We start from the raw sequence: 14,918 nt of genomic DNA, 5'->3' as shown, positions 1-14,918 counted from the left end.
TCTGTCTGAATAGTCCTAAGAATCATCTGTATGTACCTGATGGTCTGTCAGAGAGATCTTTTAGCAAATGGAAGCTTCAAGAAAGAACTGAGACTTCCTTCTATTTATATGAATGTTTACTTGGTCATTCTAAAGGATCACGAGTGAAACTAAGTCAGTTGCAAAGAACTGAGAGGAGCTTGCCAAAAGATCAGATCTGCATTCTCCATTAGGGCACAGTTAGTTTTGGAGAGCTGTGCTTGCAGCATAGCTTCTTATTCTGGAATCATTCTGCACACAACTCTTTCCTGATATCGACTGGGTGTAGAATAGCATTTAAACCAGTTTAATACAATTGGGTTACATGATACTTCATTTATGAGATCTGTGCTTTTCTTATTATACAAATGCTAAATTAACAAAATGGATTATCTGGCATGATGCTCATCCTCTCGATGTATTACTTCTGAAGATCCTTTACTTTCAACATTTTGAGCGTGTTGAGTCATGAAATATTTAAACAGTAGTATTATGTAGAATTTGTCTTCCTTACCCAGCTGTATTGGTGCAACATCTGATGGCAGTGGGCATGTGCTTCCTCTTGGAGCTTCTGCATCCTAGGATTGGAAAGCGTGGGAGAAAAAGCCCTTCTGATCTCTGGCTGGCTAATGAGCAGAAAAGGGATGGCTGAAGAAGTATGTAACTAGAGTCCCTCAAAAGCACAAACCTTTGCCATCTAAGCTGAATCACAGAATCACAGAACATTAGGGATTGGAAGGGACCTCAAAAGATCATCTAGTCCAATCCACCTGCCGGAGCAGGAACACCTAGATGAGGTTACACAGGAAGGCGTCCAGGCGGGTTTTGAATGTCTCCAGAGAAGGAGACTCCACAACCTCTCTGGGCAGCCTGGTCCAGTGCTCTGTTACCCTCACTGAGAAGAAGTTTCTTCTCAAATTTAAGTGGAACCTCCTGTGTTCCAGTTTGTGTCCATTACCCCTTGTCTTATCATTCTTTGTCACCGAGAAGAGCCTGGCTCATCCTTGTGAGACTCACCCTTTTTATATATTTATAAACATTAATGAGGTCTCCCCTCAGTCTCCTCTTCTGCAGACTAAAGAGACCCAGCACTCCACTAGTTACAGGCCTCCAACTGGACTCTGCCCCATTGACCACGACTCTCTGGCTTCTTTCCTTCAGCCAGTTCGTAGTCCACCTCACCACCCGTTCGTCCAGTCCACACTTCCTCAGTTTAGCTGTGAGGATGCTGTGGGAGACTGTGTCAAAGGCTTTACTGAAGAATCACTGAAGGTTACAGTAGTTAGAAGGTTGTTATTTTTGTGGACTTGTTACAAGCAGAGGGCTCAGCAGAGATAAGTTAAGGTTTTTTGTGTGTTGAAGAACTTCCAGGCAGTTTCCAGCATGTTTGAGAGAGAATTGCTGAGAATATAGTCACGCCCCGCTATAAACTCTTTGACACACCTCACTGCTTTGTGGTATGTTTTGTTATTTTTAAAATTTGAGGGGTTTATGGGTCCTCCTTGGAGTTAATTTCATGCAGTGGAGATGCCCAATTAAGGTGCACGTTTAGGTACTGTCTAGATGTTTAACCTCTTCTATGCGGTCTGCAAATGGTTGTATCCAGGCCAATAATCTATACAAGAGTAAGGTCCATGATTCATTCTTGTTTTCAGGGAACTTTCTTCGTCTGTACATGGCAATTAAGAATTTTCTTTGGAAGCTGTAGTACCTGTAAGTTGGATCTGAAATTGTGGTACAGACATTTGTTGGTTGTACTTGGTTCTGTTCTAATGTAGCTATTTCTGGCAGGCATTAGATATGTTATTTTCCTACTCGGTACCTCTGTGGTGGTGTTACCTGCTTCATTTACTGTTAACTACGAGGTGAAGAATGAGGGCTGGTGCTGTAGCAGGATGAAATAGGTTCTGGGTTTTTTAAAGAATTGGAGAAATTGACTGGGAATTAATAAGGATGAGTGCATGAAGGAATATTGTTTCTCAGATTCATTCAGTTTCAGGCTTAAATTGGAATTTTGAGCACAGGTTTTGCAGAAGTTTTGAAGTCTACCTTCATCGATGTGTCTCAGACTTTTCAGTAGAAATGGTTTGGTATTATCCGAATACCGTGTTGATATTCAATGTGATACAGTAGTATGAAGAAAGAGATCTCAAATTAACAAGGGTCTTTCTTCATAGATTAGGAGAGAAGTCAAGCTAAAAATATTCTTCTGTGCTGCAGAAACAATGCGACTTTACAGTGCAAACTGACCTCGGACTGGTTTTTCAATGTGACAATTTGAAGTACTTTTGTAGCTTAAGAGCTGGACTCTCTCCTTATAAAATGTACAGTGACCTCTCTCTCTCCTCTCCAATCCTGTTCTGTGTTGCCCAAGGGCATGCGTGTTTTTATACCGGTTCTGTGCATGATTCAGGTGATGATGGGAATTCAATGTGTCCCTGGCTAGCAAAAGAAAGGAGCATCTGACCTGTCTGGGAATCTTTCAAACAGATCTTCCAAAACAGGACTTCTCTCTTCTGCTCTGGCACCCCAGCCCCAAAAGGAAGAATCTGGGACACTTTGTTTCTTTTGGGGGATCCTCTTCAGAATGCTGGAGTGTTTAATACAGTAACATAGCTGTGCTTTTCATCCAGACCTCCCTTTGTTTTCACTTAATATAGAACATTTCGTATTCATGGAGATGCATCTTGCTGCCTTGGTCTGTAAGCAAGTAGCATTATGTTATAAGAGAAGCAAGGCTTTGCAGGAGTGGGAACATCTTTTGACTGACTGACACAGCTGGGAAAAAAATGGGTAGGTTTTTAGACATACTGTCATGCCTTCAGGTTTATCATGGGCCAGAAAACCTGTCCATTTTTTCCAACTGTATCAGCTCATTGAATAAAAGTTCCTACCCTTTAGGGAGGCTTTGCTGCTGCTGGTTTTACTAGGGCTGAACTTTCCTTCTGTGTCTTTCAGCCACCTTGAGCCTTCTTTCCTTCTGCAGGTGCAGTCTGATCTCTGCTCCTAATCTTTAGACTTGTTTCTCTTCTCCTGGCTAAGCTTCACCCGTGCTTTATAACTGTGCAACTGGAGAGCCAAGAAGAAAATCTGAGATCAAGTGCAACATTGTACATGACAGGGCTCTTGAAGTTCAGCTTTGGCGATTTGCTTTCTCTGGAGCATTCGGTCCTTTTGGAAGGGAGCACGGACTGTGGTGTGGCTGACAAAAGGTCTAAATGCATGCTTCATAAGCTTGTGTTAGATAGGCGTTGCTTACCATGGCCCCATTACAGCTGGCCTTTCTCCTAGCATTACTCAGATGCTACCTTCAGATCTCAGATCCTTTGGGTTATGAGAAACAAAGACAGCGCTGTGATAACTTCCAGAAATATGAAAAATGTCCGTCTGATCGCCTGCCTTTCCCCTTGCATCCAGCTAGTAAAGGATCTCGTTTGATTATGACTGTAGTAAATGTAATATAATTATGTAGTTTAGGCCTCTTCTGCATGGGGGAGATGACTCATTTGGTTTTTTTTCCCCACCTGAGGATACTTCCACATGTTTGCCAGTAATGGCAGTATAATGCTATATAGCATATAGACTTACCTACTGAGCTACAAGCGTGCCCTTGGTTCATGATGGCAGATCAGCACAACAGGTTACATCAGCAAAGGCTGTTTTCTTTAGTCAGATCATAACCTCTGCCTTATCTCCGTGCTATGGATGTGGAAGCAGTTTCAACTGCAGGCAGCTCTATAAAACGGGCAGTGCATCTCTTCAGTGTGCTGTGGTTTAGTGCCTTTGTTTCTCCTGTTCTGAAGATGCCTGCAAGATTGGTCACACATTCAAAGCACTTTTTAAATATACAGTTGGTGAGATAAGTTTGAGTGTACTCAAAAGAATGGCTTTATTCACCATCCCCAAATCTATAGCTAGCTGGTGTCTGAATCATAATTTCCAAGTCAGTGTTGAGATGGAAAAAGACAGAAGTCATTTGTTTAACAGTGGAAGGGAGAGAAAAAAACTGTCGTGACTAAATAGGTTTGGAGCATCTCTGCCCTTCTGCAGTGCACTCTTGTGGATGGATACACGAGGGCTTCTCTCTGCAGCACTTTGCCATCACAGTAACGTTGCAGCAGATTAGGGCAGGGTTTCTCCCAACTTCGCAAGCGCTTGCTTTTTTAATTTTTTTTCTTCATTATTTATACTGTTCAGAGCACTCTTCTGTCTGTGTCTTCAAGCCAAATTATTATAGCAGAGGAAAGCAGTGTCTGAGATGAAACCCCAGGCTCTAGCTCATCCTTTCTGGCAGTTTTCCAGGGAAATTGGCCACTCCTGACTACAGCTGAACTTGTGCAGAGCCACGGTTGGTTGCATTATAAAGTAGCTTTGAATATTGACTTTAGGATCCGTGTTTCTACTATATTGTGAAATTGTGAAATTATTTCTGCTAATACTGTAAAATACTAGATAAATATTTTAGTCTGAGTATCACCTCTGTGTGTGTGTGTGTGTGTGTGTGTGTGTGTGTGTGTGTGTTCTTTGTACGTGTTTTAACATACTAATCACTTTACCTTGAATGTTGACTTTTTCTGTGCTTGTAGCAGGCAGTCCTGTTGTCCTCCCCACAGTGTGGGGCTGGGGCATAAAGAGTCTGGTCTCTCTCATGAGCATGTTTTTTCTACCCTCCAGAATCAGTTTCATGTCTTCATCCTGTCCTACTCCTGCTTTCCTGGTTCTTGTCTGGTTTTTAAGCAGATTGTTTTGCTTGTAAGGCTTCCAGAATGACTGCTCATACTGTAGATTGGAGAAAGAATACCAAACAGTAAAGTGGATAAATAGACAGCTCGTTTTGTCACTTCTAATTATAACTGATGACAAAAGAAGGCGAAAACTCTTTTGTCAGAATTCTTGTAAGTGGACTTGCATTTGAATTAAAGCTGAAAATGCAAACTCTTTTTCTGAGCTTGAGGCCTGATCTTTTGTAGAGCTACAAAGGAGATAGGAGGTTTCTTTGGGTCCAGTTTCATAACTGACATAAATCCATCATGGAGCGGGGTCAGTTCTCCACCTCCTACCTGCATGTTCCTGATGCCTCCCTTCTGTATTATTGTTTGTACGGTAACAAAAACTTCTTGAGTAACACAAATGTTTAGTATTTGGATCACCTTTCTTACCTGACCATCCAGCCCTGTCTGCAGGTGTTGAGACCAGGGAACAGGGCAGACCTGCAGAACCAGGAGAAGGGCAGAAGTTTCTTCTCCAGTGTGATCTGGAGGGGGTTTGTGCCTGTTGTGAAACCGTGCCCTGACCTCTTTCTGAAGAGTGCAGTTCTGTTTTTCACTTGTGTGTAATGACTTTCCAAGCAAAAAGTGAAAACAGCTCTGCTGGAGACTAACTTAAAAGAAAAAAGCCAAGTTTTTCTGGCAAGTTCATGTTTCCCAGCTCCTTTTGTAGGAGCAATGATTTTTGACAGTGTAAATCTCTTATCTCCATCTAAAGCATGAGAACAGAAGCCAGGTTTGTCAGGTGGTAAATTACCCTGCCTCTGCCCAATTTGTATGCAGTGAAGAAAGTACTGCTTAACAATAAATGAACGAGCACTAATGCCACAGTGAGACATGATTTGCATCAGTGCAAATGCGGAAAGCAAATGCTAAGCTTAACATGTCTTGTGCAATGTCCCATTGCAACACATCTGTCTAGGCTGCTCGCTGTCCCATCGAGACTTGAGAGTGTTTCCAGAGCTATATTTTTGGGGGTTCTCTCTGAGACGAACGGGAGCTGTTTTGTTCTGCTTAGCGTTGTTGCTTTCCTTTAGCGCTTGACAGAAGCAGAGCGCATGCACTGGGTAACAAACACCAGCTCGCTCTGTCTCGCCCAGGTCCTCAGTGGACGGAGCCCAGTAACAAGTGTGTGGTCTCAACAAGAAGGAGCTTTGGAGACAGGTTCCTGGTCTTGTTCCCAGTTCTGTGCTGGCTCATTTGTAAGCCACTTAACCCTTCTGCCTTTATTTCATTTTCCCCTCTCTAAGTGCCATCTGACAGGGATTCTTGACTAATAAGGCATTTACTATTTCTGCGCTGCTTTTTAGAAAAAAACGTAGGGGGATTTAATCAGAGAAGGAGGTTGGGGGGTTTATATATATTTTGAAATTACTCCCAACACCAGTGCCTCCTTTGTGGACTTCTTTTTTTTTTTTTTGACCCTCATTTGTATCACCTGAGTTTTATGCACCTCAAAATAGCCAAATGATGTCTTTCAGAAATCCTGCTCTGAAATTCTCAGGCCCTTGGAACAACACCGCCAAGGGCAGAGCTTCAGCTGTAGCTTTGGGTTTCTTTGTGTCAGGTAGAGCTCAGTGCATACGTTGCTGTCTTGTACGTGTCTCTTCCCTCTCCTTTTGTGTTCGTGGATGTGTTGTGTTTCTCTTAAACCTTTTACGTTAAACTTGCGGGATCAAAATACTGCTTCGTGTCGTAAAGTGGTAATCGTATCGTGTGAATGCCTTTTTTAAAAGTTGATATAAGGGTCATACCCTACATCTGACAACTGTGCTCGTAAACAGTTCAAGCTTTTGGTTGAAGGGAGGAGCTTTCTCTCTTACCTAATGTTCATGTGCCATCAAAAATGTGCTTACAAACCGAAAGGAGATGTGCAGACTGTCAGCCTGAATCGGTGGTGTGGGTGGTTCTTGGCAAAGCGTATGAGTCTCTGAAGCTGGTGAGGAAATTTTTAACTGCGGTGTCACCAACTTGATGCGTTAGCAACAGATGTCATTTTCATAAGCCTCTGCTCTCTTGGGGAGCACAGCATGCGAGCAGTGTTCACAGTCTGCATGCAAAGCGCACAGCGGTGGATGGCATGAAGTCACGTCTTTTGATGAGCACCGGCTAGCAGAGAAGAGCACCTTGGTGTAACATTGGGGAGCTTTGGCTTTGGGGCTTAATTAGACCCGGGCGACGGAGCTTCGTGTTGTGCATGGAAAGTCTGTTTGAAGAATGTCAATGAAGTGAAAGTCAGAGCAGCCATTCTGTTGAAACAATACTTAGCTCTTGCCCCATGCGGTTTTATTTGAGAGCTGAATGCTGATGCAAGTGAAGTGAAATAGGAGAATCCTGTGCTTCCCGTCCTTTTTCTTTCGTTTTTCCATGCGTGCTAAAAAAATGCAGTAAAATTCAAAAGGAGTGTGAACTCCACTATGCTGGTTTCGGATCAGTAAGATAAAATGTGACCGCTCTGCTAGTGCACAAAGCCTACATCAAAATTGAAGCTGCATGGGGATGAGAGCTGCATAGTGCACCAGGGGTGTTTAAGCCTGGCAGTTGTCTTTGAGATGTCGAGGAAGGTGGTAGTACCAGAAAAACGGAGGGGAAGTGACGTAAAATTTGCATCAATAGCAATGTATCTTAGAAAGGAGAGAGGAGTGTGTCTGGCCTTGCTGTGTAGCTGTTACGGTCTGTCAGCGTTTGAGCATCACCAGCATGCCTAAACAAAGAACCAACTTGCACTGGTCCCTCAGCTTTTTGGTGAGGTATAGATTTATTGGGGTCTGAAGGGTGGGGGGAAAAAACAAAACCAACAAACAAAAGCACGAAAAGCTGTGGCTTTGGATGAGTCGGCATTTCCATTTGACATGATCATTCAGAGATTTTTAGTAGCTCATCCAAAAAAACCCCAACGAAACAAAAAACCAGGGACCTGGGTCTCAGCCTGAAATTCATTTGCTTTGCAGAAACAAGAGGTTTTGAGTTATGCAAGTGCAAATTTTCCTTGAAGAATATTGTATGTAAAGCCTTTTTTTTGCATTTGTTTATCTCCAAAACAGGTTCATTTTTTAAAATGAAAACTTGAGCCTTCGGTCCCTCCTGTGGACAAATAGCCTTACACAAGGTCTTGTTTCATTTTAGAAAAATGAATTGCTGCGCCGGTGGGGTAGTATTTGATTGCTTTAAAAGTTCCTGTCAGTGTTTTATTTTTGTTTTTTGTTTGTGGACTTGCTGTGCCTTTTGCCCGGCCATATTTAGTGTGCATACTAAATGTTAGTCCGCCCAGACACTTTGTGCTCTTAGCCTTTTTCCTTTTTTTCCTTTCTCCTTTTTCCTTTCTTTTTATTTTATTTTTTTTAATTTTGTTTTTCTTTTGCTTTCACCCAGATGTACTCTAGACCGAGACAGACTTTGCTCCGATGGGCCGGATTTTAGTCCGTGCACTAAATTTTAGTCCGCAGACTAAAAATAATCCGCGGATTATTTCACTGAACCGATTCCCTCACTGAGAACTACAGAGACCTTGAACTCCCGCTGGGCTGTACACGCAAGGGGCTTCGCGGCCCCCAGGTCCCGCCGTTGGTCCGTCCTCCCGCCCCTTCCCGCCACAGAGTGCCGGCCCGGCATTGCCTCGGCATCGGCGCCCCGTGGCATGGAAGTGCTGGGGTACCCATTGCCGCAGGCGGCAGCCGCTCATGTAGTTCTCGGTGGGCGAATTGGGCAGCTTTCCTGGTGGAACTGTGTGGAGCGGGAAGAGCTAAAACAGCACAGGGGGGGTTCGCTTTTATTTCTTAGGGCATTATATTCCAAAGGGAGGCGGGAGGGGACAAATTGAGGGGGGGGAAAATTTTGTAAGTAATGGGTGCGACGGGTATGAGGGGGAATAAACCCGCAGTAGAGAGAAATTCAGTCCATACCCGCACTCCTGAGGTGGCACATCCAGTTCCTGAAGAATCCTAAAGAGAGAAAACCGGCAAACAAAATCCAGTGGCAGGGGAAGTCAATCCAAAATGAAGAATAATCCGCGGCGGCCTGAGGCACTCGTAGCTCACGCAAATTAAAAGCATCCAAATTCAAAGTACAGATTTCGGATTTTTACGTTCTCTTCAGCACAAATTATAAATTGCTAGGGATTTGGCTTTTGGGGGAAAAAGCCCAAAACTGCCCGAAAGTTAACATTGTGTCTCTGGGACAGATTTACAAGTGGGATGCAACTTCGGGGACAAACTAATCTGGCCCCATTGACATTTATATCCAGGACCAAGGACTGAAAATTCTTTATGATGGGAATTTCAATTACCCTTTTAGTTCGAGTTAGAGTTTTGATTTCGATTTTTTTTATTTTTTTAGTAAATGCACTGGCATTGGAACATAAATTTAATATAAAAATGTTTCTATACTATGCCTCACCATTGCACAATCAATTTTTTGGCATACACTGTGGTGAAGTTGGACTTGCTGCTATGGAGACTGATGTTTAAAGTTTCTAATTGTATAAACATTTTCTATGTCCCCCACACCATGGATTTCTTATAATATTGGCTATATTTTTCCTTGCTGGACTATTCTCTTTTGGATTGACTCCCCCTGTTTGGATTATTTCACTGCATTATCATCTTTAGGACTCGTCAGGAACAGGACATTTCACCTCAGGAGTACGGGTATGTACTTAAACATTTTTTCAAATTACTAGGCCTAGCCTTGGAAAAAAAAAAAGGAGAGAAATGCTAGAAGTGGAATATTTGAGTTCAAACCACATCCTTGAGGCAGCAGTCAGGCATATGTTGTAACACAAGATGATAGATGGGCTCAGACTTGTAACTCGCTTCATGTGTTAGTCACCACTTGTTGCAGGAGGGAGGCCGTGTGAGGCCTTCTGATTTACTTTTGAATTTTTCCCTGTCTGGTTTGAAGCAGTTAGGGAAGTCTTCAGGAACTGCCTCCCCCAAGTAACTAATTTCTGATCCAAAGGCAGGCTGAGCAGTTCACAGCAGGATTTAGGGCACAGATATTAGGGTTTCACTGACTTAAGAATGAGGATTTTTAAAAGTGGACAGTAAGAGTACTCCTTTTGCAGATAGAAGATTTGTGACTCCCTACTAACTTGCTCAAGATAAGGGCTTGTTGTCTTTGCCTTAAGGGAAAAAAAAAAGTGTTTCTTTTCTTTTTAAAATCCGTGTAGTAGCTGATACGCGAGCTGTCCTGAGGCAGAAACACAGCTAAGAGTGAAGTAGTTCAGTTTCAAGCTGTGGTAAATCAAGCCTATTAAAGCATCAGTGCAAAGATAGTTCTACCTCATGTTAAATACCAAGTGACTTCGCTTCTGTGAATTTACCTCAAGACACGTACTTATTAGTGCTACTTACCATGGGGTAAAAAAAAGAGTTTAGGTTTTGTTTTTTTTATTGGAGAGAGTCTTAGGTTTTGTTCTGATCAGGCCATGACTTGGGAGCAATGCTTGCATCCTCGGTCAGCAGTGCAAGCTCTGCAGGCCATGAGAGCCAGGCAGTCTCTGCTGCCCCTCTACGTGCCCATACGATCAGGGTGCAGTGGACAGCAGAAATTCTCTGCCAGCTGTGTTAAGCTAAAGCCTTTCTTTTTGTCATTATAAGCCTCATGTGAAAACTTGTCTGGTTTGTTTTGCAGTAGCCCTGTAGTAGGAATAAGTTCTGCTTTTTCGGTACCTGGCTTTTGGACTCCCAAAGTCAGCATGCCCTGCCACACAAGTTAGCACAGCACACACTGCAGCAAACCCCGGGTGCTCCTGAGCCTGCTGGGCACCAAGCAGATAAAATTTCAGTCCACAGAGAACTTGTGTTTGATTCTTGTTGAAGAGAGTGTATATGTCTTTGGTTTAAAACCTACTTAAGGAAGGCCTGTGCAGGTTCCTCATCTGCGACTAATTAGCATGTTATGCACTGATTTTTTTTTTTCTGCTCCTTGGTGCTGTGTGGCTTCAGTTCACTTGCAGTGGTGCAAAAGCATTTTGGATTAGCTCCGTTTTTACCAAAATTGCTAGCATCAGAACTTAACACTTGCACCCACCCCATGCCCTTTTCCCCAGCCCGTGACAACATAGCAACCTGCAACATAGCGAGAGTGGAGTGCTTGGGGAGGCCATCCAGGTCACGTACACGATTAGCTCATAGTCTGCTTTTGACGTAATTAGAAGGGAGGATGGGGGTGTGCATAGCAGTGGGTAGGACCCTTCTTAGAGGTTAAAACAAGGCTGTAGTGAAGAAGAACTTTTTGTAATCACTCAAGGTAAAAGTCTGTTAAATAGTTGGGCTCTTGACGCAGTTTTCAGCTGTCCTTACAAATACCAAATGTGCAGGAATTATCTCAGTAAAGTTAAGGGGATGGCTTGCCAGAATAAAGTCGCGGAAGGAGTAACTTGCAAATACAGCTAGACATTTCCTGCACCCCACCCGTGCTTTCCTTGTTGTTCTCCAAAGTTGAACAGCAGCCTCCATAGCAACAATCTGACCTGCCTGCCTGCAAAAGTCCATGTTAGTAAGACTTCATTCACTAGCCAAAAAAAAATCCCAACCCAAAGCAATAGTGGGGCCTTATTCCATTTTTACATTCGGTGAATCCTGCTCATTTGAACCCTCTTCCCCACCTTCACTCCACCCCATATGCATGGCTGGTAGCACCTGTGTGTTTGTCATGATTTTTTGAATGAGTTTTCCCCCTCATCCTTCAAGTTGTTTTTCTGAGCGCGCTCTCATGAAGTCTCTTGCTGGCATTGCACCCTCACTCTAGTGCAAGACGCTGCAATTAACCCTTTCTCAACCCCAGGAGCTCGATTTTTCCCTGCTTTCTGGAGGACTTTGATTAGCGCAAACCGCAAGTTTTGTTCCGGCTTGTTGGGCAACGAGAGGTTTAATTGCTCCGACTTGCTTCTGGTCAGCAAAGAAAAGAAACGTACCCAGACAACCTGTTTCTCCTTGCGTGTTTTGTTTCTTCTTTCCTTTAGGTCTTCCGGCCCCGCACTCCACCAGAAGCAATTGCGCTATGTAGCCGTCTGTTGGAGTACACCCCCACTGCCCGCCTGACTCCCCTGGAGGCCTGCGCGCACTCTTTCTTCGATGAACTACGGGACCCAAACGTCAAGTTACCAAATGGGCGAGAGAAACCTGCACTCTTCAATTTCACCACTCAAGGTAGGCTGTGAAGTGTTGAAGGACCCCTTCTTTAGGAAGAAGCACTGGGACAGATGTTCAGTGTAATGCAAATGTCACTCCCTCAAAAGTAAAAACCTCTGAGCAGGACTATTAAGGTTATTAAGCCGTTGCATAACTATTTCAAAAAGAGAGGAAAGGGACTTGGAGAAATGGGTTATGGGATTTTTCAGATGCCTGGTGCCTTTGATTCAAATTTCGTGCAGGGTACTGAGAGTTGGTACTGCTGGATCGCATCAAGAAGGCTTATGTTTGCAGTTCAGTGTCTGCAGCCTAGCTGATGGGTTTGTGTGAAATATCACAGTCGGTGGACCGTGGAGATGAGATTATCGTTCTGGAGATGATCCTGCTCCTTCATACCTGAAATGCCGTAGCAAGGAGTAATGCATATTAGGTTTGGCAGGGAGGTTTGTGATGTTGCTGCCCATTTTCGTTCTGAATGAACGATAAATGCAGGGGCTTTAATGCCCAGATTTTATGTGCTGTACAGTTCATCTGGCATTACATTGACTCAGTCATTTAGAAACTGTAAAAATGATAGACAACTAACTTACTTGAAACCAGACTCATATCAAATTTGAAAACCATTCATGCATTTTTTTCCCCACAGAAGTCAGAAATGTAAAACTGATATCCCCCGTAGAACAGTTTTGCCTGCCAAGACAGAGAATGTGAGAAGTATGGCATACAAATATGCTAGTAATTAATTTTGGAGCAATTTTTTTAAAGTTATTAGCTGCCAATTCCCGCCCTTTGAGCAAGAATAGATCTGTGTGTATTTTCTGTTGAAACTCTGAAACACCTTTTGGCTCAGTTGGCATCGATGTGCCCATCTGCCAAAATGTGAAACAGAGCCCTCTCCTTCAACATGTGGAGCCCTTTTTAGTTAAAAAGAAAAAAAGGGTGGGGGGAGAGGGCCAAAAAGCTTTGTGGCTGTCCAAAATAGTCTTTTAAGATGCCTGGAAATAAACTTTTAACTTGCTTTGAGTGGGTGCCTTGCAGAAAGTAAATGTATTGAATATATTAAAACATTTCCAAAGCATGAACACCTTAAAGTGTTCAACAATATATCTTGTGCCCTCAGGTCACTGTCCTGTGTGCTGATTTCTGCACCTATTGTTATGAATTTAGTAGTTATGTTACAAGTCCTTCCTTGGTACAGTACTCATTAATTGCCTTTTCTTCCCACTCTAAGATAGTTTTGGTCCCAGTATCTTAATAATGGCTTCATCTCTGTTCTTTTTGAAAGTATTATTAATTGTTTCTTAATGATGTTAAGATTGGGCTATCTGCTACATGAAAACAAGGATTTTTTAAAAAAAGTTAGAAAGCAATATAGTGAGTCTTTTTTAAAAATCCTTAGGAAAAAAGTGAATGTATATTGAGAATGTGTCTCTGGTGTCCTCCCAGGCAGTGTGGAAACTGCTGGGTAAGCTACCATAGTGCTCAAGCAAATTCAAAGCTCCTCTTTTGCCATCTTGAGGAGCTGATGCGCTCTCCCCTTGCACAGCAACTCATGGGAATGGCAAGAGAAATCAGTTCCAGTGGAGCAGTTTCCTTAAGATTTAAAAAGCATGTTTCTGTCATTGGCAGGTGCCAGTTTTACCATCTAAAGAGGGAAGGCAGGTCAGAGGCTGTCATTAATACATTTCCAAATAAGCTCTCTTGCAGGTGACCGGCTTAACTCAAAAAATAACCATGAGTTTTTAAAAATGCATAAATAGGCTGCTTAACACAGTGATTTTAAGACCTTTGTATTTAATAAATATACAGTAGTGAGTCTTGTGTATCAGCAATCCTGCTTAAGACCTCAGGATACATGAGAAGTGAGTGCACCTCCTGTGGCACTGTGCAGTCCTTGCTCTTCAGCCTGGGCAAGGTCCCATCAAATTGGCTGGTCCAGAGCAGGAATCCCAACTGGGAAATAGATCAGGTCATTGGAAATCAGGTGGTGCTCATGTTAAGTCATCTGTGGTAATTTAAAAGGTAATGAGAGACATCCTTTTGTTTTGAACAGCATTTGTTTTCAACAGACAATATTAAATGTTTTATTTGGCTCTACCCAGTTGCCTGAAACCCATGAAGAAGGGGGTGGCTGTAGAAGGCTTGAAGGGAAAAGCATGTTAGAAATAACAACATAAATCTGACCATTAATGCGTTGGATTGATTTTTCAGAAAGAACATAAGCATCATACTGAATCTGCTGATCTGGGCATTGATGCACTTCAGATAGAGTCTAGGGAAAAAAAAGCAGTGAGAGTACATGGAAGATAAAGATCATGGTCTTTGGCTGCCAGCAGTAGCTGTGGAGCGTGTAGGGGCTTGCTTTATTGTAGAGACGAGATCTGCCAAAGAGAGCTTTATCTGGTCGTTCTTAATGGCTTGCCTGGAAGTTTCTCTTAATATTTAAACAAATGTTACACGCTAGTTGGGGTTTGAAAAATTATTTTCACCAAGGAGGTATTTCCACAGGCCACAGAGCTGCAGTTCAGTGGCTCTCAGACCTGCAAGGCAGAAGGAACAGAAAGTATTTTTTCTCTTTAGAAGCTGAATTTTCAAACCATCTGTGAAATGACTACCATTTCTTAAACCTCTTGTAATGTCAGTGACTGTGCTGGGTCACAAATGTTACCGTCACTCAAGTGGCCAAAGACTGTAAATTATTCTATGATTCAACACATTGAGAAGCATGATAACCATTCCAATGACAAATTGCTTTTTTGCTAAAGTGTGGGGGGCTTGTGTGTTGGGTTTTTTCCCTAAATAATCCTGGCTTGTGAGCTTTAAAAAACATATATATATATAAAAAATATGAATTAAGGGGGTGTGTGTATACCCGTTAATATATATGGTGAAGGTTTGGGTTGTTTTTTTTTAAAAAAGAAAACCAAACCCTTCATTTCTAAGCAAACTGTTTCAGTGTGACCAGAAATCCTTAGTGTGACCATTTGAGTGCCATCTAGGT

The 14,918-nt window shown here is 42.7% G+C and overlaps 1 protein-coding gene across 1 annotated transcript in view; it reads left to right on the top strand.

Moving 5' to 3' along the window:
- Positions 1–14,918, top strand: part of LOC104538329 (glycogen synthase kinase-3 beta) — a gene marked incomplete at its 5' end in the record, with an annotated part of 90,491 nt that overhangs the window by 66,216 nt on the left and 9,357 nt on the right. Inside the window, one exon of the mRNA XM_010181490.1 lies at positions 11,749–11,935. Coding sequence (XP_010179792.1) covers positions 11,749–11,935 — 187 coding nt within the window. The remainder of the gene's footprint in view (positions 1–11,748; positions 11,936–14,918) is intronic.

The sequence above is a fragment of the Mesitornis unicolor genome, unplaced genomic scaffold (genome assembly GCF_000695765.1).
Source record: "Mesitornis unicolor isolate BGI_N332 unplaced genomic scaffold, ASM69576v1 scaffold21323, whole genome shotgun sequence".
In the NCBI taxonomy this organism is placed as follows: Eukaryota; Metazoa; Chordata; class Aves; order Mesitornithiformes; family Mesitornithidae; genus Mesitornis; species Mesitornis unicolor.
Note: the sequence above shows the minus strand (reverse complement) of the source record. Positions and strands in the feature narration are given on the sequence as shown.